Source organism: Crocodylus porosus, unplaced genomic scaffold (assembly GCF_001723895.1).
Source record: "Crocodylus porosus isolate Cpor-Errol unplaced genomic scaffold, CroPor_comp1, whole genome shotgun sequence".
Lineage (NCBI taxonomy): Eukaryota > Metazoa > Chordata > Crocodylia > Crocodylidae > Crocodylus > Crocodylus porosus.
Window position 1 is genome coordinate 5,369,752 of NW_017728923.1, and position 26,408 is coordinate 5,396,159.

Sequence of the window (26,408 nt, forward strand, 5' to 3'; positions counted from 1 at the left end):
AGTTGCATGTAGACACAGAAATCTGTGGCCCTGATCCTGTTTCTTGTAAAGTCCATGGAAAGAATCCCATGGACTCCAGCAATACAGATGCCTTCCCTCACTGTGCTGGAGGTCTTCTGCCTCTACAGAGCACATATTTGCTGTAAAGCAGACCCTGTTCAGGTGTCCTTCACTGGCTGCCCAAAATCGGTAGTCACTTGACAGTCTTGCCCAAGGTGTTTATAACCATATTGCCCTAGCCAAATTCTAACTCTAAAACCAGAATTTTGTCTACATGCTTTACTTCTCCCATTTCTATTAGACAGTATCCCACACAGCTGAGGCAAGTGGTGGAGCACTGTATGCTGTTTGTGAGTTGCTGTGTTTCTAGAAATAGCTTCATTTGACTTCTAGGTCCTTGTCACACCTCTTGAGGTGTAGTGATGACTTGTTAGCCAGGTTTTGTCAGCTGTTCAAGAGAAGGCCTTTCCTTCCATACAGGCTGGCTACTCACTGTGTTAGAGCAGCTTAGTGTCCTGTCTCCTGAGGGTCAGCCCAGATGGATTGCATGGGGTTGTGAAGCTGACCCTCTCTGGTCAATAGGGCCATGCTGATGGTCCCTCCTTGTGCCTGGGGCTACCCTGCTGTCCCTTGCCTGGTCAAGTGAGAAGTAAGGTTCTGTGGACAAACCTGGTTCACCTTGCCCTAGGTTCATATGCTTCCTGCTGCTCCCCATGCTCCTTGCATGCAGCTTCTACAATGTCTCATCTGCTCCTCTATGCATGGAGGGGACCCCTGAATGGCCTGCGTATCCTGAATCACTGTGAAGCGAAGTACAATGCAAGGCTCCTGCTTTCCCCATCCCATGTGTGTTGATGGGTGACGCAGAATGGCAGTGTTCCACAGCTACTGTGCTGAGTGTGTGTCTTATAATGACTGTATGGCAAGGCCATATAATGCCTCATTTGTTGTTGCACTGGAAGCACAATCTGGCTGTGATCAGCTGCTTCCCTTTCCTAGTCTATTAACACAGCAGGTTCAGAGCCAGCGGGGTTATAGCTGCCTAGGGGACCTTGGGGGGGGGGGCACAGGGCAAGGAGTGGACATGTCCGCATACCAAGGGGAGAGTTAATACTGCACTCGACTGGTCAAAGAAAGCCATGTTGCCCCCACCCCTTGCAACCACCCACCCACCACTTGTTAACTTAAGGCTTGAGGATTTTTTCTCTCTCTCCGTTGTGGGGTTGGAAAATATACAAAGCTTTCAGGGAAAATATTTACTCAGCAGCAATTTTCAGAGGAATTTGGGAAGTTAATTTAAAAAATCTGCTGGGAGGGGACTACAATGGGCCCTTTGAGCAAAGAGTGCATCCCTCACGCTTGCCCGCTGAGATCTGAATGCCAGCTCCCAGAGAGAAGGCCCCTTTCTCCTGTGCTCCTTCCTCTAATAGAACACAGCCCTGCAGGAAGTCCACCTGAGGAGTGACTCAGGGAAAAATCCAGCTCGTTCCAGACACGCCATCTGATAGATGATCTGCTGCCCATGCCAGAAACCTCAGGAGCACAGTTCTAATTGCATCCAGAGCGTGAGGCAGCTTTCCAAGCCAGGCTGTGCTGCTGACATCAGCCTTTGGTACCACAGCCAGTCAGCAGCCACGTAGAACAACTCCTAGCTAGGCCAGGCCCTGCTCCGCCACTAGCTTGGGGCTGAGCCCTTAGGAAGGAGGCCTTTGGTTTTGGGAGGGGATATCAGAGTCATTCTCCAAGTGTACTAAGTTGGAGTTTGGCGGTTAGAGCTGGAAAAGTATGTGCATGTGGTTAAGTGCTCCTGAGAGAGACCATGTATCTGCAGGACTGTAGTCATGCAGCTGTAGGACTGGGAGCTGCGGCCCTGTTGACAGCACAGCTCCTAGTGCTTGTTTTGCCCAGAACAGGGGAGCTCAGTCACCATGGGCCTATTCAGGCCTTGGTTTGTCCACCACCAGCCAGTTCCAGCAGATGACATTGTCTTATATGAAGTAGGCCTGTGACCATTGAGAAGTGTCCTGAGATGAGCAGCTGAATTTGGCCTGACCCCGTTGAATTGTAGCAGGTGTAAGAATGGCTGGATCCATCCTGTCAGTGATCTTCAGACAGGTTAGTGAGAGGGGAGAGCTCATTCCTCAGTACCAGCCCCAAGATCACTTTATGAGGTTGCTATTTCTTTGGGGTGTGTAAAAAAGGAAGGACAGTTGAGTAGTTAGAGTACAAGCCAGTGATTCTTGGGGAGACCTGAGGTTCAGTTCTATGTGACACACATGTCTTGTCCCAGCCCCTGAGGGTACATTGGCACCACACTGAAACTTTCTAGAGCAAACTCCAAACCCAGAAGTTCACTGGTGAGGCTGCACCAGAGTGCTCCTTATAGGCCTCAATAGAGTATGACATATACAACCACTGGTTAGTGCACATAGAAATCATACGCAAGCCCTACTAATAGCATGAACCAAAGTAGGCCCCCGTGGGTGTGTCCAGATGAGCGCGGACATTTGTTCCAGAGGGACAGGTAGTAATGGCACACCTTGTACTGCTGCTACTTGTTCCTGGGGAATGCCCGTGCCACACTTGCCCTGGTGTGTGGCAGGTTACCCTGGGTAGGGTATGGGAGACGGGCCAGCAACTGTGCAGCCTTACCTGGGGGTCTCTCAGAGCTGCAGCCAGCCAGGCTCTGGTTTTGCACGGCGCATACTGCTGCCGCATGAGCCACCCTGTTTTTTTCTGTGTGTGTTTGTTTTGACCCTGGGATCTCTCGGGCTCAAGCCCCTTCCCCACCTCATACAGGGAACATCTGCGTGTGTGGTGCTGCAGACAGGTCTGCGGCACCACATAACCTCATGTCCACACTCATCTGGATGTGGCTCATGAACACAGAACTAGGCATGCTACGTATGGCTTGTGCAGACATACTGCAAAATAGTTCATTAGGTTTAGAGGAGCCTCCAGGGTCAACAGACAGAGAGTGAACTGATGAGCCTAGTACAGAGCACCACAACAAAGAGCAGTGACCTGATCACAGGTGTCCATATCTGATAAGAAGACTGCACTGATAGGTCAGAAGTAGGATGTGGATGATGTCACCTAAATATGTTTTAGTAATTGGTGAGATCTAGGGTGTTTGCTCTAAACATGAGGTTGATTTGATCAGTGTATAAAAAAGGGCCTGGAAAGCCTGAATACTTTGCATTGGTTTTAGGGGTTATGTTCATGCCTGTACTGCCTGCATGACCCAGCTAGCACTGTATATCACTTGGTTATGGATGATAGTGCTAAGTTTGTTTGAGGACAATGAACCTGGCTAAGTTTTTCTCACTCCGAACTGAAGCCTGCCTGCTGTTTTCATGGAATAGCAAGCTTGTTAGGAGCTCATCATAACAGATGGCATCCTGACAGCACATGCACAGGCCATCCAGACTGAAGAAGCCTGACGTGACTGGTAACACCTAATCCCCAAGCAACACTGTCACAGTTCTACACCCCTCTGAGGTCACTCTCAATCCCACAGTCTCTCCATGCTAGGGAGTAGGCATTTGGGATTGATCCCAGGGTAGCCTGTGGCCTACTTCTGGGTTTAGAGTGTGTGAGCAGACAGGGCCTTTATGGGACAGCCTTTATGGGGGACACTGCCACCATAGTGCAGACAGACCCATAGTCTTTTTGTGCTTCATAGTGCAGACAGACCCATAGTCTTTTTCCGCATCTGTCCCATGCTCTTCCCTGCTGATGCAGAATCATGAGGATGACCACAGGAGATAGTGAGGCTCTTGGATACTGCAAAGATGGGGAGGCCTTGTAAGTACCTCTGATAGCTGATGTATATGCTGCTATGTGTCCATATTACAGCACCAAGGATCAGGCCCAGTTGCTCTGGGCACTCTACTGACATGTCAGCAAAGGAGTCTTTGAAAGATTGTGGTGGACTTAGGCAAAAACTCAAGTCAGAAGCAGCACCTGAGGCATATTCTTGGCCCTCCCAAGCCCTAGCTCTGCTCACTGGTTTTTGGAATATTGGGCCTATCGGGTGACTGCAAAGCTGAGGTAGCAGCAGAGCTGGGCTTTGGCACTCCAGTGTGAGCTCTGAGAATTCCTCTGCATACCTAGAAATTAGCTAACCCATTCCATTGTTCTTCGGATTGCAGTCAGAGACGTACTTCCAAGTCAAGCTGCACCTCTCAAAGCATTGCCCTGTCCATGGTTTGATCACCTTATACAAAACCCAGCTCTTTTGGGTAAAGCAACCAGGGCTTTTATCACTCTGCAAGCAGACCAGCTGGTCTGGACTTGCTCAGCCTTTCCAAATAAAATGTACCTCTTGTGCGGAGACCAAATCTGGGAAATCCCAGCCCAAAAGGCAAAAAGTTCAAAATGTTATGAAACCAAGAGGCTAGACTAGACCCACTAGGCAACTTTAGCTACACTGGCAGGCAGGCAGCCTCTGACCATATGTAGTGTGTGTGAGAGAGCTCATAAACTTATATTCAGGGTTGCAGAGGAGTTCCAGCAGGCTGTATCATTAATTCAGGAACAAGGAAGATGAGTCAGTCTGTTCAGGAAAAGTGTGCTGTGTGTTGCTCTGAGGCTGCAAAAAGATGTTGCATTTATCAAAGGATAAACCAATTTATCCTAGAACAAAGTGCAACCATGTTAATTCCTAAAAAAAAAAAAAAATATTTTCCAGGTAGTAAAAGGTTTATTCTGGGATATTGGAAGGTATGTCTGTACATTTATCCTGAGATTGCATCATTGAATCAGTGGTAGAAAAGTGGCACCATATACAGCTGCTTGGTAAACCCTGATTAGAAGGTCTATGTATATATGTGCCGATGCCAGGATATTTTTGTTCCGGGATAAACAAAGGCACAACTTAAATGCAACATTTGTTCCTAGCCTGAGAAGCTGAGAATAGACCTGTTGTTTGAGGCTTTCTGTGAGCATGCCAGCGGGTCATCTGACTGCTGCCTGTGGCATTGAGTATTTCTGTAGCACTTTTCAGCAGAGGTATCAAAGCCCTTTACTCATGAACACCTTTAGCTTCATGCCACCACTGGGCCAAGGCCAGGCAAAAGACAGTGGCAAAATCAGGAGTCACAGTTGCTGGCTCCTATGTAGATGATATTGAGCAGACTGCTGCTGTTTACTTGCAGGTCCCTTCAAAGTGCAAGGGACTTCCTGCTTCCCGTGTTGTGTGATCAAAGAGAGAATAGGTAGGATGGCTGATCGTCCTGAGGAGTAAGTATCTACCCCCATGAGTAAGGTGTGAATTTGAGGCATGGAGTGAACTCTCCTTATTCTACCCTATGCTTCCCCTTCTATTTGCTGCTCTTTGGTCCTGATGACAGTCTCCTATATCTGCAAAGAAAATGCTGAATGGAGCAAAGGGACATGATATCCAGGCCCTTACCCACTACCCAGAATGCTCCAGGGTCCACAGCCTTCTTGGCAGGGCCAGTTCCTTGCATGACCTGCTCTGGTGGCTGAGATCTCCTCATGGTGGAGGGTGCCTTCTTGCTGCTGCTGATCTGGGACACAAACTGGGGAAATACAGTGGGATCCAGCACCCCACAACCTAGAGGGGAGGGAGTGAGCAGTATGTACAATGAAGGGAGCTTTAGACAGATGGGAAAAGGATATGTGGCCTTTTCATGGTCCTGGAGCAGCCTCTCTCTGGTTCTTGGCCCCAGGCTGCATCTTCACTTTCTCCCCTGAAACCCATGGGGCAGTCCAGGCGCCAAGGCTCTGCCTGCAGGGCAGAGCATCGGCTATGCTGAAACCTCTCTTTGCCTTGTGGTTTCTCATAGTCAGGGTAGTCTAAACAATATGGAGCACATGATTGAAACTGACCCCTGTGTCAGCTGTGGGGAGCAACCTCTCCATGGCAAAGATGGCACCCTTGGCCAGGGGTTCTGGCTGCTGAGTATAAATCCATTTAATGCTAATGCCTAGGATGGGAAGGACTCCAGCAGATAGAGCAGAATACACCCACCAGGTCTCAGTCTCTCGTGGATGGTCCATGTGACTGACTCGCACCTCCAGAAGGAACCACCTCTGACAGACAGAGCTTGCCTTACACAAACAAGTCAGGCTGGAGCTCAAAGCACTGGCCTCTTGCTTCTGGACACAGCAGTATGCTGGTGTTCAGCAAGCCCTTATTTGTACATACTGCAACCCTGCTGTGTTGTTTGGTTTGGGCTTTGGTCTGATCCAAGATTGGAATAGGAGGAGGCTGTGGGTCAGAAGGGCAAGTCCTTTGGCCTCACTGGTTGGAAGGAAATAGGGCTGGACTAGCAGGGAGGCTGTAGGCTGTGATTGAGGCATGTTGACAGAACTACGTAGCATAGAACTGTATCGGACTGCCCGGCAAGGGGTAGCAGCTGCCAGTCAGGCAGGAGGAGCTGTAGCAGACCTGGGGGAGCAGTGGTAGGGCTTCAGGTAGAGCTGAGGGGCCCTGGTCACACTGTGTGTGATGGCAGCATATGCAGTTAAGGACTGGAGTGCACTGTCAGAGCTTGGGGCTGCATGTACTGTGCTGCCTCAGTCCCTCACAAGCCTCTCATTGGTACCCCACTAAAGTGGAAACTGCCTGGCTAACAGCATCTGTACTGGAAGACACAGGTTGCTGCAGTATCTACGGAGAGGAAGGCATTGCATTTGCAGCCCTCTGCATTTGAAGGGCACTCCCTCTCCTCCCACTTCATAGTGGAGATGGGTGCTGGGGGAAAATGCTGTGCTTTAAATAAGTGGAGTTGTAGCCTCATAATCTAAGTTCTGAAAGGCTCCATTAATCAGAGGCAGGCAGGAGCAGTGCTGTGGGGCGGGTGGTCAGAGGGGATATTGATTGTTAGGTGATGGGGGTGGGTGGAGAAATGAAAGGCAGCTGTGTAAATATTGATGGAATCTGGCTAAAGAAAAGTAAAACCAAATGAATTTCAAATTCTTGCACTCACTCATCTCCATGTAAACGCCTGGGGTCTGGTTGGAGCTGCCCAGCCCAGCAGCAGGAATGCAGAGTGCCAGGGAATGTACCCCTCAGTCATGATCTTCAGCACAGCAGGGTATCTCATTTGGCATTCACCTTCCAGGATGTGGGGCTGGATGGAGCCCACTGTCCAGGTCTGAACACTGCATGCCCATGTTGGGGTAAGCCAAAGATGCTAACACTGGCAGTTCTTCTCCTGTGGTGGGTTTGTCCCCCTTGCTCCCCTCAGTCTGCCAGGGGTCCTGGGAAGGGAGAGCAACGCCATTGAGCATAGCAGGGTGCCTGAATTGGCTCAGGAGCGAGGCACAAACATTGCAGGTGCTTTCACAGTTGGTTTATTCGGTGAGTGGACAGTGACTGGGTCAAAGGAGGACTACAGGGAACACAATCCCTCTGGGATAGGCAGGACATCTCCTTGGGTCTGTCCCAGCTTCTTAGCCAAAGTGATTGCTAAGGCTGTGGCTGTATCACCATGCTCAGAGAGCTCTCCGGCCCTTGGTCGGTAGCACTGTCCTCTGTAAGCCTGTGCTGCAGTGTCCAGCATGGTGCAAAGAGGGCTGTGTTGTTGGAGGTGCCATGTGCTGGGTGAGGTGGATAGCCACGGTCTTGCATGGGCTTTAGCTGTGGCAGCCTGGCTATGTTCCAGCTTGGGGGAATGTGGGGAAGAGGGGACATTTTGTCTGACTACCTTCCCAGTGAGATGCAATGGTTCTTTCTTCTCCTGTGGGTCTGAGTCATTGTGTGGGGTTGCTGTGGTCAGAACAGCTGCTGCAGCTTTCTGGCCCAGAGGTGGCCACATTTCAATGTGGGGTGAAGTCTGCACAGCACGGTGGGAGCCCCCCTGCATCACACAAGTAGTAGCCCCACAGCTTAGAGGGGAGGTTGCCCTGCAGACTTTCTGGTATCCTGACTCCCATAGCTCCTTTGCAGCTCTCACCCTGGGTTTCTGGTCATCAGGGGCTAATACTTCTTGCACAATATGGAAGCACTGCAGTTATCAGTGCTGTGAGTTGCACTCAGGCTACTGTAGAGAGAGCATTGGACTCAAGCACCAGGATTCCTGCCTCTCCCTCATATGCTGGAGTAGCTAAACTCAGCTAATTGTTAAACGGGCCCAAGAGACCTCAGTCAAGCTACGCTGATAAGAGAATTCTGTTCTTAGCCTAGCCCATGGTCAACCTAGTGGTCTCCTCCCTGATATTGGAAAGGTAGAGTCTGTAGAGAAATACAGTCTTGCCTGTCTTGTTGCAACAAAGCTTCCTACTCCAGGTGGGTGCAGGAAGAACCAGAACTAAGCTAGCCAACAGTTTGTCTGTCGGCCTTCATCACCTCTGTACAGGAGGGAAGAGTATGTAGAAATCCTTAATTTCCAAAGAACTCCTGGTCTGTGGATGCCAGGTTTTTTTTGCAAAGGATGAAGTGCAAAGGGAAAAGAAGGGCTGTGTGCCTGTATCAGTGTCTGTTTCTCATCCAGGCAAGGGCTAGGAGGATTTGTTCCGTGTTTCAGCGGTGTAGGTTGCAGCACTGTTAGTCTAAGGACATGGGCAAACAAGGTTCTTTGGGTAAATCTGATATCTTTTATTAGACCAACTCAAATAGTTGGAAAAATTCTTCTTTGCAAGCTTTCAGATACAAATACCCATCATCACAAGAATTTTTCCAGCAATTTGAGTTGGTCTACTAAAAGATATCAGATTTACCCAAAGAACCTTGTCTGCCTGGGAGGATTTGTGGCAATACTGTAGATTTCGGTTTTTAGCTTGTTTTAACTTCAGAAAATTCCTGCTCTAGCCCCCTTGGAAGACTCTGGAAGTCTAGGGAGCTGATGCTTTTTTGACCTCAGGACACTAAGGAAGTAAAACCTGATGACTAGGAGGCTAGAGGAGGTTATAGTGCCCCTTTAAAGCTCTTGGGGTTTTTTTATTTTTATAACACCTCTTTAACACATGAGGAGGAAAAAAGACCTTTGTATTAGGGATGAAGCACCTCTAGCTGTGGTTAAGAGCTGAGAAAGTGCATAATCTACATCTGAGTCAGCTAAAGAGTCCTCCAACAAAAACAGGAAGGTCAGGCTGGATGTTCCTGGTATTGCAAGTGTTAGAAAACAAGGCAGACCCAAGCCTATCCTCATTGTCCTGTGACCATTGTGAAGCTGCAAAATGAGCCAGGGGATTTGCTTGGTAACTCACTTTTACTTGAAGACATTTCTATCCTCTGGGACTACAGATAACTTCCCTGGAGTAATCAAAGCCATGGTATCTGCAGACAGATGCTGTGAATTGGACCTAGGAGAAGCTTGGGCTCTTGGAAACCTCAGAGGTCCAGTCTCTGCTTCCACATGCGCGCGCCCCCCCGCCAGCAGCCTGGGCACTATTCAGCTGAGCCCTGCTAAAACGAGTAGAAGTCAACAGTGTTAGACCAAGCATTTGTGACAAGAGCTGCTTTTAAAAATAGCAGAGTGTACTAGAGTCTCTTGTGTACATAACCTCCCAGCTGGTCTACCAGTGGTGGGAGTTGTTGGGAGGTTTCTCCCACACAGACATGGCCCAGCAGGCTGCTGACATGCCAGCTTGAGCTGTTCCATATCTAGCCAGGGTGCACATCCATTTAATGAGCTAAGAGCAGAGCCGTAGGAGCTTGTCTGGTGGATGTGACATTCATGGGGGTGAGAGATATGACCTGGAAAAATAATAAATGGGGTAGAAGTAGAAGCTAGAAATTCTGCTTGTTCCCTGCACTTGGTACTCCATGTATTCTTTCTTTTCCCAACCGACAGAACAGGAGACTTTTTCAGGGAAAATAATTCACCTTATTAGACCAGCCTGAGGGAACAAGCTTGAGAAGCCAATTATCACTTGCTGCACCTTCCTAGAGAGCATCCTGAGACAAGGCTTTTTGTCTTATTTTTTTAGCTGGAAAAAATGGCATTAGAACATGACCGGAGTGAGTTCTTGGGTATCAAAGCCCACCACTCTCCTTCTGGCCAGTATGTGAGTGGGCACAGGCACCACTGTCCAGCCAGCTGCCTTGAAGCACTGTAGCAGGCAGAGCGCAAGCAGTGTTAGGTGAGGAAACCGAGGCAAAGCATCTTTTACCAGCTCACACAGCAGGTCCATGGCAGAGGCAGGAATAGAGTGCAGGGCTCTTACCTCTCAGGCAGGTGCCCTTTCAACTACAGACTAAGGCCGTCTCCTACTGAGTGGCTGCGTGCCTTCACACTGAGTGCCCAGTACCACATGGTGTGAGTGTCCCCACTTCCCCCCCATATGTCTAGAATTGTGGGTACCCCGCTCCCTGTTCCCCCCTGAACCTCCCAGCTGTGGGCTTCCTTGGGTCCGTGAACTGCCCTGCTGCACCCCAGAGTCAGGGGTAGGAACCAGAAGCAAGAGGGAGGGAGAATCCAAACTGGCAAGAGCAATAGGAGAGTGATTGGAGGAGTGACACCCAGAATCCGAGTCTGGGAGCTGCAGACTAACCACTTGGGGGCTACCAGTTGGACAGCCCTGCCCTAGATCATGCAAGAGCATTTTCCACAGGATTTTATTTTCCCCCTAAGAGGATTTTTACCATCTTTGATTTATCCTCAGCCTGAAGAAGGGTATGTGTGCCCAAAAACTTGCAAAGAAAGGCTTTTTTTGCTCTTATTTAGTTGGTCTATTAAAAGGTATCACTTCTGAACCAAGAGCTCTAGAGTTTTGTGTTTCTCTTTTCTTGCAGACCAGTACGGCTGCAAAACAGATCCCAGACACAGGTAGTGCTTTTCAGAAACACTGTACAGCGGTTTTATTTTTGTACAAAAACATTCCATCTGTCTGTCATACAAAAAAGTACACATTCTGCGTTAGAAAAAGAGCTTTCCCAGAAGAAATGGGAAATAATCATTTATAAATATTCTCTACAGTTTCTTAAAGCTTAAATTCCCAGTTCTGGGAGGTTTTTTGTTTCTTTTTAAAACTTCTACACGTTTGTGGAGCACATTGGAGCACTCCTGCACCTCAGTTGGTGTGTGTATTTTCCTTTTCCTTCCTCTGTTGCTTTTCACATAGACCTACTGATGAGTTTGTTATCTTGGGCAGTGCTTAGCTAAAGGATCCTTTGTTACCAGCACACTGATGCCTCTTAACTAAGTCACAGATGTCTTTCATTTTAGCAATAGCTAAAAAAAACCCCAACCTCTCTCTACACACACATACTATGTACAGCCACAAAAATCCAGGCACTTAGTCATATGCTGAGCAGTAAAATTACAGTGTCTACTTCCTAAGTGTATAAGCCTCTTGGAAAATTGCACATTACACATTTTGGGGTTTATTTTAATTTAAGTTAACCCTTCAGTGTTCCTTGTCCCAAATGGGACATGCCCCAGTTGCAAACAATGGAGAGCATTCATCCTGGCAACCTGAGCCGTGTCAGGCTGGGGCTGTCTTGGACCGGTGAACTGTGACCTTCTTAGTCCCTGTTTTGGTTTAGAAGTAGGACGGCTTTAATGCTGTGGTGGTGTTGTTATTGCTAGAGTAGTGTGGCTGCATCAAGGGGACCTCGCATTCTAAGCTATTTGGCAGTGTCATGTTCTCTGGCAGCTTTTGGTTCTGGTTTGATAAGTCTCCGTTTTCCAGGCATGTTTTTACACCTTCCAGCTCCAGGGGGCTGGAGTCCACATCTGTGTTGGAATGCGTTTTAGCCTGGCGGTGCCGGCGGTAGTACATGATTATGGCCACGGCAACCACCAGCAGCAGGCCTGCAGCCAGCGCAGGCACAATCATGAGCGTCAGGTTGCTGTCTTTGCTCTGAGTGACAGGTGAGTGTTGCTGGTGAGTCACATGCAGGGTCTGGGCATCTATACAGAACTCCTCCTCGGAGATTTTCTCTCCTAGCGGCCCGATGCAGATGTGATAGGTGGAGTTGGGTTTCAGCGCGCGCACTGTATATTCAGAGAGTGATGCTGGCAGGCTTAGTGTGACTGGCCGCTTGTCTGGGCCAGAGAGGTTCCTATAGGTCAGGCGGATGCCCTTCAGTTGGGCCTTGGACTGGATATAATTTTGCAAATCCACTTTTAGGGAGCTGCTGCCGACCTGTTTAATATTTATTTTCTTGGTCTGAGTCGCTGTCTGGGTGATGGTGGAGATAGTTGTTCTCCTGACCTCAGACTCGCAATACAAGCCTGAAAAGCCAGCAGGGCACACGCACTCCAAGTGGTTATGGTCGTTTAGTTGGCAGGTGCCACCATTTAGGCATGTACGAGGAGGGCAGATTTGTACCTCGGCACTTGTCTGCCCATCCAGAACAGTGAATGGTATTGCAGTACTGCTGTCCTGCCTGAGCACTGGCTCTGGGGTAGGGGCAGTGGTGCTGGGGTCCAGTGGAAAGTGCTTGTTCGTGGTGAGCAGCATGGCAGGCTTCAGCGTGGTAGTTTTCAGGGTGGTGGTGGTGGTGGTGGTAGTGGTGGTTGGACATCCAAAATCAACGTACTCCAGTTTCTGGAGGAGCTTGCCTGCATTTTTTGGGGGGAAATGGCACCTTGTTTCGTCTGGCCTCTTGAGCGCTACCTTGCTTGTGTGCACCCAGTGCACAAACCAGCTCATCTGGCAGATGCAGTTAAAAGGATTTTCTGCTGCTGTAATGGCTTTGAGTCTAGGGAAGAAGGTGGAGAAGTCCCTGGGGATGGTGTTGAGGTTAAGATTGCTGATGTCCAGCTCTAGAAGGTTTTGCAGGTCATGGAAATCCTCCGCCTGCAGCTGAGAGATCTGGGCATTGCCGGCCAGGTTGAGTTTGGTGAGGCCTCGCAGGCCCTGGAGGACCTTTGGGACTCTGTCTAGCAGGTTGTCTGAGATGTCCAGCTGATGAAGATTGTTAAGGTTCTCCAAGAGCTCCTCATCCAGGTGGGTCAGTCCTAGCCCTGCTATTTTGAGAGACTCTATGTTAACTGTGTGAAAGGTGCCAGACTCGATCGTGGCCATCTTGTTATGGCTTATGTCCAGCAGAAGGAGGTTGGGAAGGTTCAGCGGTGGCACAGACTGCAGCTGGTTGTTCTGGAGCTTCAGTTCGAGCAGTTTCTCCAGCGTATCGAATGCAGCAGGATGGATATGCTGGATTCGGTTCTTGTCCAGATAGAGGCGCTCCAGGAGGTGCAGGCCATGAAAGGTCTCATTGGTGATCTCTTGAAGCTGGTTGGAGGATAGGTCCAAGTTGATGAGGTTTGTGAGGGGCTGGAAGACATTCTTTGGGATGCTGGAGATCTTGTTTTGAGAGAGATCCAGTAGCTGGAGTTCTGGCAGGCTCTTAAAAGTATCTTCTCTGAGCAAGGTGATGTTGTTGTTAAACACATATAGATTGGTCGTATCTGTTGACAAGACAGCTGGGATGGTGTCACCCTTCCGCGATGTGCAAAATATAGTCTGTGGCTGATTGCAGACACAGCCTAAGGGACAGTCCTGGCCAAGGGCCACTGAGGAGAGGAGCAGCAACAGTGTCCACAAGATCAGCTGGTTCATGATGCTGTCTCTGTGGAAGGAAAAACCAGGTGAAGGTTACATGCTAGGTTGCCTTGGCAGGGGAGGGAGGGAGGGGTTGTTAAGGATTGTGTTAGGCCCCAGAGCATTGTATAAACCTCCAATTTGTCCTCATACTGCCAGGATTGAGATGCAAGGGTGGGAGTGGTAGAGGAGAGCACTGGTCAAATCTGTAGGTGGAGGTGGGTAACATGTCATAATACAGTTCACAAATGCTAATCAAAATGATGAAAAATATAGTGAGGCTAGGATGATCTGCTCCTGGGCAGAAGTGTCTGTGAAATTCATCTTCACAGAACTTGGGTCTGGATTTTGACCTGCCCCTGAACCAAATTTCTGGACCCAGAGAATATTAGCCTTGATCCTCTGGGATCAGCAGACAGGACTCTGCTGTCAGCGGCTTATGGGCTGCAGTGAGACTCGCTGGGGTGGCAGGTTCTTTTGGACAGACCAGCTGGCAGTAGATACCGCAACCGTGAAAATCTCTCTAGGGAGCAGCATGCACACAGACCCGGAGCAGGGACTCCATATCTGCTTATCCCATGTTTCCATCCCTCAGTCCAAGAGGGAGTGTTAGGAAGTAACTGTAAGGCTTCATGTGGAAAGTATTTGCCTAGTTTTATTCCTATTGCTAATAATGAAGTGACCTGTCTTGGATTGGAGCTGGCAAAGCAGAAGGTGGCTATGCGGGCGGCTGGTGCTATTTGAGCAGGTGGTGTTAGCCAAAGCTCTCGCTTTCGTCTTCTTACCCTCATGGAGTTATCTGGGATGGGGGGGGCGTAATTGCCAATGAAGCTGACAAGGGCAGTGAGGAGCAGGTGGGGCAAAGGAGAACCCTGGTCCTGAAGGGATTCCAGTATGCTCCCCTCTCTCTGCTCAATCTATTGAGTTTACTGACCATCATCTGATCACTGTGACTCCAACTGCTTTGCCCCCTGATGGGCTCTCTGCTTCCTGTCCAGCAAGTTATTGGGACTGCAGCAGGTCTGTCAAACATAGGCAGTTGTTACTGCAGTGCCCTCTGCCAGATGTAGTTTCTAAGACATTTGGCCTCTCCTCTGCTCTCCTGCTATTCCATCTCCATAAAGTAGCCCTTCCAGATCACCTCATCACCATCACAGCACAAGTTAAACCCAGCTCAGGGCATTGCAGGAGGAACCAAACCAGGGGAAGGGCTTGGGTAGAACAGGAGAGAACAGAGTGATATGCTTGTGGGCTTCCACATTGTGTTTTGGGGAGAGGGTGGACAGGGAAGATCCCCACCATCACCCAGCTGCCTGAATGCAGCTGTGATCCTGGCAAGGTTGAGCAGGGACACTCGGGTTTTTATACTCATGCATGCTGCAGAGCTGAGCCATGTTAGCCAGCTCTACCTTCTATTATGTGTATTAGGGTAGCAGCCAAGAGGCCCAGTTGTGGCCAGCACCTCCTTGTGCTGGGTGCAGTATCAACACAGAGCACAGAATATCTAAGGTCATGGACATACCTACTCTGAACATGAGGGAGATGCCACAGTGCAGCACGGTAGTCCTTAGGTGATGTTTTATGGGGTATTTCAAATCCCTTCCAGATAGCGATGAAGCCCCTTGCTGCCTTTTCCCCCAGCATACACTGCCTGAATTCCTCCTCCCACAACCATGTGTCTCAGCAGTCCTGCAAGAAGCAGCTGCCCAAGCAGTGTCTCCATTACAGGCTGTTTTGAGCCTATCTGTCTGCCTTGGGGCAGGTCCCTATTTGCAGCCAGACTTACCTCCTCAGGACTGCATGGGGCTCTGCCCCTGGAGAAGAAGGCCCAGTGAGGTAGGGGAGCCTCTTTCCTGGTGGCCTGCTCTGCTGAGGGAGGAGGTCTCTGGCTGACACGTGCCTGATGTTTACCAACACAGCCAGCCCCCTGCGGGAGTATAACCTCTTGCCCCCAACATAGCTGAAAGGCGCCTGCCTGTCAGCATCGCTTGGCTCCTGCCTACTGTCCCTCTTCCCATCACCCTGATATTTATACACCTCGGGCCTCCTGGGCCCAAGGATTGAAAGGGCTTTCAACACCCAGGCACCTAAGGAGGTGGGAGGGTTCCTCAGGCTACCTTGGCATTATTGCCAGCCTTCCTGAACAAGTCTGGAACAGGGAAGGCTGGTTCAGGGGCTTGGCAGGTTAGTGCAGAGTGAGGTGGTAAGTGCCTGGGGTGACCTGTGTTACCCACGCAGGTTCTCATTGCTCACTTGCAAAGCACTAATGAAAGCTCTCTGGGGATTTCTCCTCCCTGCGTGTTTCTAAACACAGCAAGAGCAAGCCACTGTCCCCAAGGCAAGAGCAGTACTGCAAGCCTCTCTATCCCAGTGCAGCCAGTGTGTGGTGGGTTCAAGTCCTTCACAAATAACCAGCACATGCCTTGTGGACAGAGCAGGACTCTGTGTTCAGTGGGTCCTGGTGCCTCTACCACTGCTCCTCCCACTAACCCCTGCCTGCCTGCCCTGGGTGTCTGAAGAGAGGAAGCCGTCTCAGTGTCCCTGCACTTTGGGACAGTTTGCTGCAATTTTAGGTCATTGCTTCTAGTCCTGTCAATAACCATGACCCTGCCCCTGTGGTCACAGAGGGTAGTCTATCTCCACCCTTTTCATAAGAACCTTTCAAGGATTTTAGCTGTCTCATCTCTAGACTAGATAATCCTAGTTTTTTCAGTCTTTCATCGTAAGCATTGCTTCCCTGACCTCTAATCATTTTTGTCAATCTCTGCTGGACTCTTTCTAATCAGTCTACTTCTTTCTTGAAGTGTAGTGCTCCAAGTGAGGCCTCGCCAGTACTGAATAGAGAGTAAGTGACACTCCTCACCGATGTCTCTCCCACTAACCCTGGGAAGCCTGGATTCCAGCCGTTTTGTCAGTGCTTGCTGATTTGCCTCAAACTAAGCAATACTCTTGTGCCCTGTGGAGTCCCCCAGAGTCCTGTAGCTGGGCCTTTGTCACCAGGAGCCAGACCAGCCGCTAAAGGGACAAGGTGTGTTAGAATCTCAGCCAAGTGTGTGTTGGCAAGGGAGGTTTTTGCTGCAAGATTATTGTTCCTCCTGGTTTTGTGGGATGAGGCTATGTTGCTTGGGGTGTTTCTGAGTGGAGCTTTTTTACTGCTGCAAGAAGTACATTGGGGCTGACAAAGCAACATCAGTGTCTAATGCAGAGTAGCTCAGCTTGCTGGGCATATTCCATAGCTGGCAGCTGCCTGCATTCAGAGGATATGCCCAGAGGCCCTTTAACAGCTGGAGAGCCCAACTTCCCCATGCTGTATGCCAGCACGGAGATCTGTATGCACTTTTGCCATTGGCCCAGATAGTCACTGAAATGCCTGCAGCATGCACGGGGCCCTGATTAGAGGTTCTCTTGGCAAATGTATTACTTCTCAAGGGAAAGGTATGACTGTACCAGCTAATTCCAGGCATTGTGCAGCTGGACACTGAGTATCTCCCTGCCTGCATTGCACAGGACCACAGGGGAATGGATACCCCCAGCAGGGGTAAACTAGGCAGTGAGAACTGACAACCTCAGTTAAAGCAAATGTACCTTGGGGATTATTGGTGGCTGAGTGTGGAACCCCTTTTGCTTATGGCCCTATCAAAATGACAGTCCAGTGGTAGACATGTACCATCACACTACATACTCTTTGGAGCCTCCTCTATATTTTCAAGAGCCCTACCCATTTTTCTGTGAGTCAGCTTTGACCTACCCACCCTGTCTGCCCTATCTCTATGCCTCTCAGTTGCCTGAGGGACTGAGCCTCAGCCCAGGCCGGCAAGGCCTGTGGCTTGACATCACCACCCTCCCCCCTCCCCCCACGCCCCTTGGAGTCATCTTCAGTCCAGCACTCAGACAATTGTTGGATGCTCCTCAGCCCTGGATTCCTTCCACCCAGAGTACTGGAGAGGCAGCTCTGAAAGCCTTCCATGCCTTAGTCATAGCACTGGGTGGGAGTGTCCAGAGGCTGGGAGGTCAGTAGCAACGCAGGGAACATCTCTGGGGTTTGTTTCATATGGAGCATGGTCATCGTGCAGTGAACTGTTTCAAGTAGAAGAATCTCCATTGGATTTAATTGTATGAGCCCTGGAAATAGCATGTTCTGGGGGGAGGGATCTGGTCCCTTCCACTTACACAGGGCAAAGAGCATGCTAGGGAACTCCATGTTAAAGCAGCTGAGCTGTTTGATTTCTCCCATGCTACCACTTTGAGACTTGTCTGCTGTTAGGGGTATTGCTTTGAAGCTACTGTTAGTAGCTCCCTTCATAGAATCATAGGGAATTAGGGTTGGAAGGGACCTCAGGAGGTCATCTAGTCCAACCCCCTGCTCAAAGCAGGACTATCCCCAACTAGATCATCCCAGCCAAGGCTTTGTCTAACTGTCTTAAAAACCTCCAAGGATGGAGAGTTCACAACCTCTCTGGGTAACCTGTTCCAGTACTTTACTACCCTCCTAGTAAGAGTTTTTCCTAATATCTAGCCTAAATTTCCCTTGCCACAACTTGAAAAGATTGCTCCTTGTTCTGTCATCAGCCACCACTGAGAAGAGGCTCTAGCTCCATGCTCTGTGGAACCCCCCTTCAGGTAGTTGAAGGCTGCTGTTAAATCCCCTCTCAGTCTTCTCTTCTCCAGATTAAATAAGTTCAGTTCACTCAGGCTCGCTTTGTAAGTCATGTGCCCCAGCCCCCTAACCATTTTCATTGCCCTCCACTGAACTCTCTCCAATTTGTCCACATCCTTTCTGTAGTGGGGGGGCCCACAAATGGATGCAGTATTCCAGATGTGACCTCACCAGTGCCAAACAGAGGGGAAGAATCACTTCCCTGGTTCTGCTGGGAACACTCCTACTAATGCAGCCCAGTATCCTATTAGCCTTCTTGGCAACAAGGGCACACTCTTGGCTCATATTTAGCTTATTGTACACTGTAACCCCCAGATCTTTTTCTGCAGAGATGATGCTTAACCAGTCAGTCTCCAACCTGTAGCAGTGCATGGGATTGTTCTGTCCTAAGTGCAGGACTTTGCATTTGTCCTTACTGAACCTTATGAAATTTCTTTTGGTCCAGTCCAATTTGTCTAGATCTCTCTGAATCCTAGCCCTACCCTGCAGCATACCTACTACTCCTCCAATTTGGTGTCATCCACAGATTTGCTGAGGGTGCACTGCATCCCATTTTCCAGGTCCTTGATGAAGATACTGAACAAAACCGGCCCCAGGACCAACCCCTGGGGCACTTGATACTGGCTGCCACCTAGACATTGAGCCATTGATTACCAGCCAGCCAGCTTTCTATACATTTTACAAGCCATTCATCCAACTTGGACTTCCTTAGTTTGCTTGCAGGAAAGTTGTGAGAGACTTTATCAAAGCCTTGCTAAAGTCAGAAGTCTCATTAAACCTTCTACACTCCAGACAGAAACCCCCCCCATGCAGTTTCCATGGCAATCAGTGCTGCTGTTTTGAGGCTGGAGAGGCGATAAGTGGGCAATAAACCTGGAGAATGGAAGGTCAATCTGTCTTCTGCCTCAACTATCTTTGTTCTGACAAGAGCTGACCACCAAGCAGGGGAGAGAAGCACAACTCCTTAGCCTGCCTTCCCAGCTCAGTAAATGAGATGCAGTAGGCTGAAGATCAAGGAAAATTGCACTGACATATTAAAAAAGCCACATGCTAAATGTTAACTAGATAAGAGCTCTGTATACATGTGAAGGGGCGGGGGGCTTGCTTGGAAGAGTAGTTGGAAAGGGAGGTCACTCCGTCTCCATGGTGGAGAATGCAGCTTGGGTCTCTAGTATTAATCCCTATTTATATTCCAGTAGCTCCCACGTGATGCAAAGCTTTGGCCAAACATACCACACACCCCTTTCTGCCCCAGGAGCTTAGTCTGTTTTCATTGGCTCCAATCTGAGGTGTGTTTGAGCATGGGGAACATGGCTTCCATTTCAATAAATGAGGGAGGCAGGAGCCATTCACAGTATTGTTATCCCTCTATTATTGTTATAACATATTTGTTTGAAATAACACAGCTTGCCTTGCTTTGGCTGTTTTTACTGGAGCTGCACTCTCAGGTCCTCTGCATTATCTTTCATACCTACCTGTGACTGACTCTTTAATGCTCCTTTCCTAGCTGGGGTGAGATGGACATGAGGGGAGGCTGGTTCTTACTGCAATGAGCTGCAGCCTTTGCTGCAGGGTTGCTTTCCATTGGAGCTTTCACATAGCTCCCTGGGCCTGAGCAGACATAGTGCTGCTCTCCATCCCATCCTGTAAGCATGGCTCCCTTGAGAGCAGCTGAGTTCCCCACCTCTTAGTCAACCAGCAGCTGTGATGTTATGTCTGTGGCCTGGCTGCTCTGTCTAAGAGAGGAAACAGAGACTGTCTGAAGAAAGGTGACAACCTTCAGCTATGCGACAGGGTTTAGTTTCTTGTGTGCTGCTGTCATTGGACAGCTCACCAAGGCAATTAGAAGCAAGGGCTGACTGGACTGCTGGGAAGCCTTCCCATCCCACTGTCTGCTATTCTTGACTCCCTCTCCAATTGCAATCCTCTGTCCTGTCACTGAACACAGTGCACGGGTCCTTGGCTGCGCTGAGCCCTTGCACGGTCTGCCACCTCTCCATAGGGTTACACAGCAAAGCAGGGATGAGTGGGAGAGTGATTGCCAGGGACTGGAGATGCCAAATATGTAGCAGAGACTGGAACCACACCTTGCTCACAGATGCATAAGGGGACTGGGGATTGTTTGGACAAGTTACAAGCAGCATCTCCATGGGGGGTTGTCACAAAAGAGAGGGTATTTGTGGTGTATGTACCCATGTGCATCTCTAGTTATCCAGCATGGTGGCAGAAAGCTCACCCCATGCAGGCTAGGGTACATACAACATCTCTGTCCCTAGGCCTGTGCAGTGACCTCCAGCATTGTAGGAAGCTGCTCAGGTGTGACAAAGGGGCCCCAAGGCAGGCTTCTCTGGAGCACAGTCTCCCTCACAGGCTGGGCTTGCTTTGAGTCCTATTGCTCAGAGCAATCCATGGCTCAGCCCAGCTCCTTGTAATGCAGAAGCCTCTTTTCCTTTATTTGTTCAAGAAACCAGCTGAGACGGACGCAGCAGAGCAAAGGGCAGGAAGCTTTGTAGGGTGAGCAAGAAAGACCTGGGTAGTTCCTTGATCTGCACTATGCTGTTGTGACCCTCACCTTGCATCCTTCCCAGTTCTGGCCTCCCCCGCAGCCTTGCTGGTGTCCCTGGACAGCAAGGGACCCCTTTGCTCCCTCTGTGCAGATGTCTATGCATAGCCTACAGGACACTAGGTGCTCTTGGTGGGGACTGGCTGTTGGGATGAGGGCCTGCAGGACAGGCCCAGTGCAGCACAGCCTAGAGAGTAGTGCTGAGCACAGAGCCAGCTTGTTTCTCAGCGTGTCTTTCAATCCATTTAATAAGAGAAGTAATTAACAATCCCCAAGAGGCCATGCTGGGGGCAGGGGAGCTTTGTGAATATCAGCAAAGCTGGCATCAGGGAGACAGGTAATAAATTATGGAATGTGCAGCTGGGCTGGAGCGGGAGGGGGCTGGCCAGGATACACCAAAGTACCTCAGAGGAGTAGGGCTCGCCAGGGGCTGGGGGTGCTGGGCACAATCTCTTTTATGTCCTGTCTGGGGTTTATTTTTCTGTCATCAGGTCAAGGATAGAAAATATTAATGAAAAGGCAAGTGCCAGGAGCAGCCCTGAGGCTACGCAGACTCCAGGCCCCCCTTGGAGGAGGGGAAGGACTTGCAGACCCTCTGGACCCACAGTTCAAAGAGGGGGCCCAGGCCATCCGTGACTTACTTCCCTGTGATGCCAAAAAAGGGATAGAGGCTAGGCCAGGAAGGAATGAGGGAATGTGTACCCAGTTACAGACCGGGCTGCTGTTGCCCTGGAGGCCATGTTATGCTGGGAGCGCTGGGCCAAGGGCTGGAGTGTGCCTCGAGGTTCTCCAGCTGCCCCCTCTGCTGCTGGCCCTTTAGCAAAGAGATGGCAGAAGCTGGTAGGGAGAGCTCTGGGCTTAGCAGCAAGGGAAGATTGGGGGGCGGGGGGAGGGCTGTATCTGAACTCCATCTCTGACTTAATCCTTTCCTGGCCTTGCTTCCAGATGCCCCTGAAATATTTTACCTGTCAGGTGACAGTAGTTTATGGGCCTCTCATGCCAGAGTGATGGATGGCTCAGAGGATTGTGGGTAATACGAGCCAGCTGTGACGCCAGGAGGTGATGACAGGCTGGGTTAGAAGTTGAGGGTCATATTGCATTTGGCTACCAGGGGAGAGGGAGTGGGATCAGACCTTCCCATCTTTTCCTCCCCCACCCCAATCGGAGTGGTCAAGTATCTGGTTTCCCCCTGACATCCTGTTACATAGGCGGTTGGGGTTTCTGGAGGAGGATGAGGGAGGCTGGACGGCATCTCTTAGCCTTCCCAGCAGCTGGCCCTGAACCTCTCTAATGTGTGCCCTTAGCCTACCTCCCAATGGCTGTGTTCCCACTCTCTCTGCTACACTGTGCAGGAAAGAGCAGTGCTCTCAAACCAGCCACTAAAGAATGGTCATCCCTCCTCACCCTAGTTACCTGCCTTCTGTGCTGGAGCTGAGCTGTGGCTTAGTGAGTGGCCACAGCAGGCTGAGACAAAACCAGGCCTGGGCACATCAAATCATCACAGGCAGATGCTGCTGGGGACAGAGTGCTGGCTGGGTGCTCAGATCCTGAGTTCATGGCTCTGGCTCACAGACAAACATTTCAGGCTTGTAAGCAATGCTAAATTGACCTGGCATCACTAGGAAATGATGACCCAGAGCCCCTGGTTCCACTTTAGCACTTGCTTTTCTCACTGCAGGCAATCAGGGCAATTTTTTTTTTTTTTTTTTTTTTTTTTATATATCAGGGCAAGTGTGAGTGACAGGTTACCCTTGTGACTGAGATTATGCCCATGAAACTGCTTTAAAGGGACACTTGGGATGTTCAGTCACATGCTTGCAGGTGAGGAGATGCCCAGTCTTCAACCACCTGTAACTGCCCCTTCCCCTTGCATCATATACATCACAACTGGGTCTTTGAATTGCATGGACCACATGCTGTATAGCTTCAGCTCTGACTGAAAGAGTTGGCTAGCAGTGGGCTCTTCTGGGTTGCTTGATGCTTTGCCCTGAGGTCCATGTTGGTCCTTGCTGACCCAGAGCCTGCTGGTGGTCCTGTCCCTAGTCTCAGCTCCTCTCCTGCTCCATCAATACCCAGTGAAACAGGGTGGTAAAAAGAAAAGAGGTTTGGGATTTTGCGGGGCAGAAGTTGCTTCTAGCGGGAGCTGCATCTGTTGTGCTCAGGGCAGTTTTGAAAGCATGAGCCTCTGGTTATCAGAGCTGCTGCTGTTTCTGCAGGTGGCCTGGCGTAGTGATAACAAGGTCCTGCCCACCCCACCCTCCACCAGAAACAAGGACTTGTGCCCATACCAGACTCTCTGCTAACAACAATGCCAGGTCTCAGGGGTCTGATCATGGTGGAGTTAGGCTTCAGCTGTGCTTTAGTGCCCCAGACTCTCACCCCCCCCACACACACCCTGAGCAGCTGTGATACTTTTATTGTGTCTCATTTTGCCCCCTGCTGGCACTGGGACCCTTCCTTAAGCCCTGCTGGCCCCATATCAGACCCCTCCAGTGCCTGAGATCCCAAGGGTTAAGCTGAGAGCCAGCCAAGGGGTATCAAGAGCTACTGTGGCACACACCCACTGGGAAATGGGGGGTGGAAGTAGCTTTCTTGCTCCCTCCCCATCCTGGATTGGTGGGGGCAATAGCAGGGTCTGGAGAGGTATGTTTTTCTGGTCTGCATCACTTTAGTTGTCAAAGGAGAAGCTGAAGTACATCGCCCCCCTTGGGGCACCCCTTCACAGCAGGGTGAGGCAGGCCAGGCCTGCACAGTGTTAGGCTTCAGGTCACAGGTAATTGGTGAGAGACTGCCTGGCTTAGCAGGGAGAGGGAGATGGGAAGGGGAGCTCAGCTCACATGTTATCCAGGCAGGACTGCAGTGGGGCTGGAGGGAGAGGAGCAAGGTAACGGATGGCAGCCTAGGCTTGGGCAAGGAACAAGGCTGGAGAGGCTTGTAAGGTAGTGCGCCAGGAGCTGAGGCGCTTGCTGGGCTGGGAAGGGAGAGACAGCAGTCTTGGCTGATTGATGGGAGCAGGAAATACCATCTTCTTCCCCCTGACTTTTCAACTACCACTCACCAGGGCTTGGCTGTGCCCAGTAAAGCCAGTCATGGGGGATCTAGAGCCCTGTGTGTCCCCAGGCCATATACGGATCAGGGAGCTGCAGCTGGGGGATTTTCTGAAAAAGCATGCCTGTGTGCTTGGGAGTGGGGTGCTCAGCCACCTTGCTCTGCATAACAGCTCAGGAGAGCCCCTGCCCCACTGTGGAGCAGAAGGGGCTGCACACTGCTCCAGTCTGGGAGGGAGAGGGGTCCCCAGGAAGGGTTGGAGGGGTTGTAAGGCAGTTTGGCTTTCAGCTGGTGGGCTGACTGCTGCTGCAGCAGTGAACTCCCCCCTGCTGAGCTGCTTACAGCTGTTAATTGCTTTAGACAAATAAAAACACTGTGGCCACTCTTGCTATGTGTGTGGGGGGGTGTTCTCCTTGCCAGCATGTACCATTAATCCTGGCCAGGCCCTTTTGAAAGGCTAGAGGGGACCCTGCTCCCCATACCCACCTGCACCCCAGTTTTGGCACTTGCCCTGAGATGGAGAGGAGGCTCCACCCCACAGAGAGCCAGTTGGCCAAGGCATCTCCAGCACAGGCGAGACATGGGGGAGGCATGCCTATGCCAATGTCGGGCCTGCATGAAGGCCCCGCAGTGCTGGTGTTGTGCTCTCCCTCTGCCCCCTTCCCTGCAAAACCTTACTTGTCTTCTGTGATCTCCAGTACTAATCCCCAGTGTGCCAGGCTCCTGGGGAGCTGCTGCTGATAGGGAAGGAGACTGCATTGCTCCCCCAGGCCTAGCCCTGCATTGGGGAATGCCTGGAACTACTGCCTGGGATGTTGTAGGAGTTGCAGTCTGTGCAGGAGGCAGAGCTATGTAGGGGCTTTGAGGTAGGAGGCCTGGGTTGCAATAGCAGCGTAGACTCCCATCACCCTGCAGGGGCAGAAGCTCCTCTCCCTAGGCACAGGGCCTAGGCTGACCTGGAGGAGGATGCTGTATTTCAAATGGCCCTAGTTCCTGTTCCCAGAAGGCTGCTCAGCTCTGCAAAATACCTGGGAAGTCACTTGCCTAAGCCTGGAACAGGGTCTCCTCTGAGGCCCGATGCCCCATGGCCATGGCTGGCTCTACTGATATCCAGGTATAACACCCGGCCAGAGCTGATAGCCATGGGGGAGAAACCTCTCCCAGTGCATGCTGTCTCACATGCTCAAAGCCATGTGATAAGAAGTGATAAATACCCTCCACCACAGGGCCTGGGCCTTTCTTCAGTGCTTCCCCCCTTCTGCCACTGCCTTCTGGCTGGAAATGCCACTAGGGGTTTAAAAGGTACCAGTCCCTGACCCCTGAAAAGAGCCTGCAAAAGGCCCTGAGTCCTGCCTTCAGAAACTGCTTGGCTGTCCTGAAAGCGTTAAAGCTCCTGAGGATTTTCTCTTCTTTGCCCCCTCCCAGTTGTGTTCTGACTTTGCTGCTGACTAATCAGATCTAGTCTCTTGCCCCTCACCCCCATGGGTCCAGGCGCTGTCTAGGGTCCCCCTGGCCCCACAGGGCGGGTGCCTGTGGCACTTGGGACTCCAGGCTTCAGGGAAGGACTGCAGCAATCTGCTGACTCATTTAAAATCTGTTTTTGAAAGCAAATCGCTGGTGAGCAACAGGGCTTGCCTGCTTCCTGCCTCCCTCAACAGGGCCCATTAACCCTCCTGTCTCTGTGGCTGAGGAAGGCTGAAAATGGTCCCTTTTCCCTCCAGGATATTCAACTACTTTGTTGTCCGTAGGAGAGCTGCCTTACACCCAGGCATGGTTAAAATCCAGGTGTACCACCCTGTGCTGCCAGTACACATCTGCTTCCCCCATTCTTCTACTAGTTTAGTTGTTCCTCCTCCCAGACACAGCAGAGTGAAGATGCTAGGTCTCCTCTAACACAGGCCAGACCATTTTCTTGATCAGTCCCTGAGGGCCTGGTTTGGCCATGGTCTAGTAAAGCTTTTCCCAGGGGCAGAGCAGCAGAAGCTGTGGGGAGGTGACTGCGGGGGCAGCTCTGGTTGCCATGCCCTCACCCTGCCCAAGTGCACTGTTTTCCTGAGGGTTTCCCCTACACTCTTACATTGCCTCTGTGTCCTGCTTTTCTTATCCAGGGGAAGGGGTTCTTGCCAAGGCTGGGCCCTCAGAAACATGCCATGGCTGTGTTTCAGTTTGTCCTCGGCCTCCTTTTACAACCCCAGGCAGTTGGCTGGTCACACACCAGCACTTGCCGCAGTGATGGACAGGGGGCTGCCTCTGTCAGAAGCCAGGCCAGCTCCAGGACTCTTCCCAGCCTCTGCCATGTGAGCCAAATGCTGGATTGAAGCAGGGGCTCCTGGGTGTTGGATAAAGGGCTGAACAGTGGAGGGCCTGGGGAGTTTGGAAAGCACCTGGAGTGGAGCAGCCTAGTGAGTTTCCTGGACTTTCCACATGTTGGTCTGGCCTGGGTGGGGCATGCAGAGCTCCTCAGGGTCTGCTACTGCTGGACAGAAACGGGTGTCCCCGCAAATACCCGGAGGCAATAGATACCTACAGGCCACTACAGGGAAATGGTGAAGGCCCCTCTGTCTGGTATTTCTTAGCCCTGTCTCCTCCTAGGGCCAGGGGGCTGCTGCCAGCATAGGAATCATCCCCCTCCCTCTGCCAAGGAGGGGGTAAAATCCTCTTGTGGCAGGGGCTGCT

At 50.8% G+C, this 26,408-nt stretch overlaps 2 protein-coding genes across 2 annotated transcripts in view; one reads left to right on the forward strand and one right to left on the reverse strand.

Annotated features, from left to right (window-relative positions):
* The window catches only part of CORO7 (coronin 7), a 195,211-nt gene that overhangs the window by 106,040 nt on the left and 62,763 nt on the right, over positions 1-26,408 (forward strand). The window lies entirely within an intron of this gene.
* Positions 10,747-26,408, reverse strand: part of VASN (vasorin) — a 30,482-nt gene continuing 14,820 nt past the window's right edge. The window contains exon 2 of the mRNA XM_019540002.1: positions 10,747-13,492. Coding sequence (XP_019395547.1) covers positions 11,458-13,482 — 2,025 coding nt within the window. The 5' untranslated portion in view covers positions 13,483-13,492 and the 3' untranslated portion in view covers positions 10,747-11,457. The remainder of the gene's footprint in view (positions 13,493-26,408) is intronic.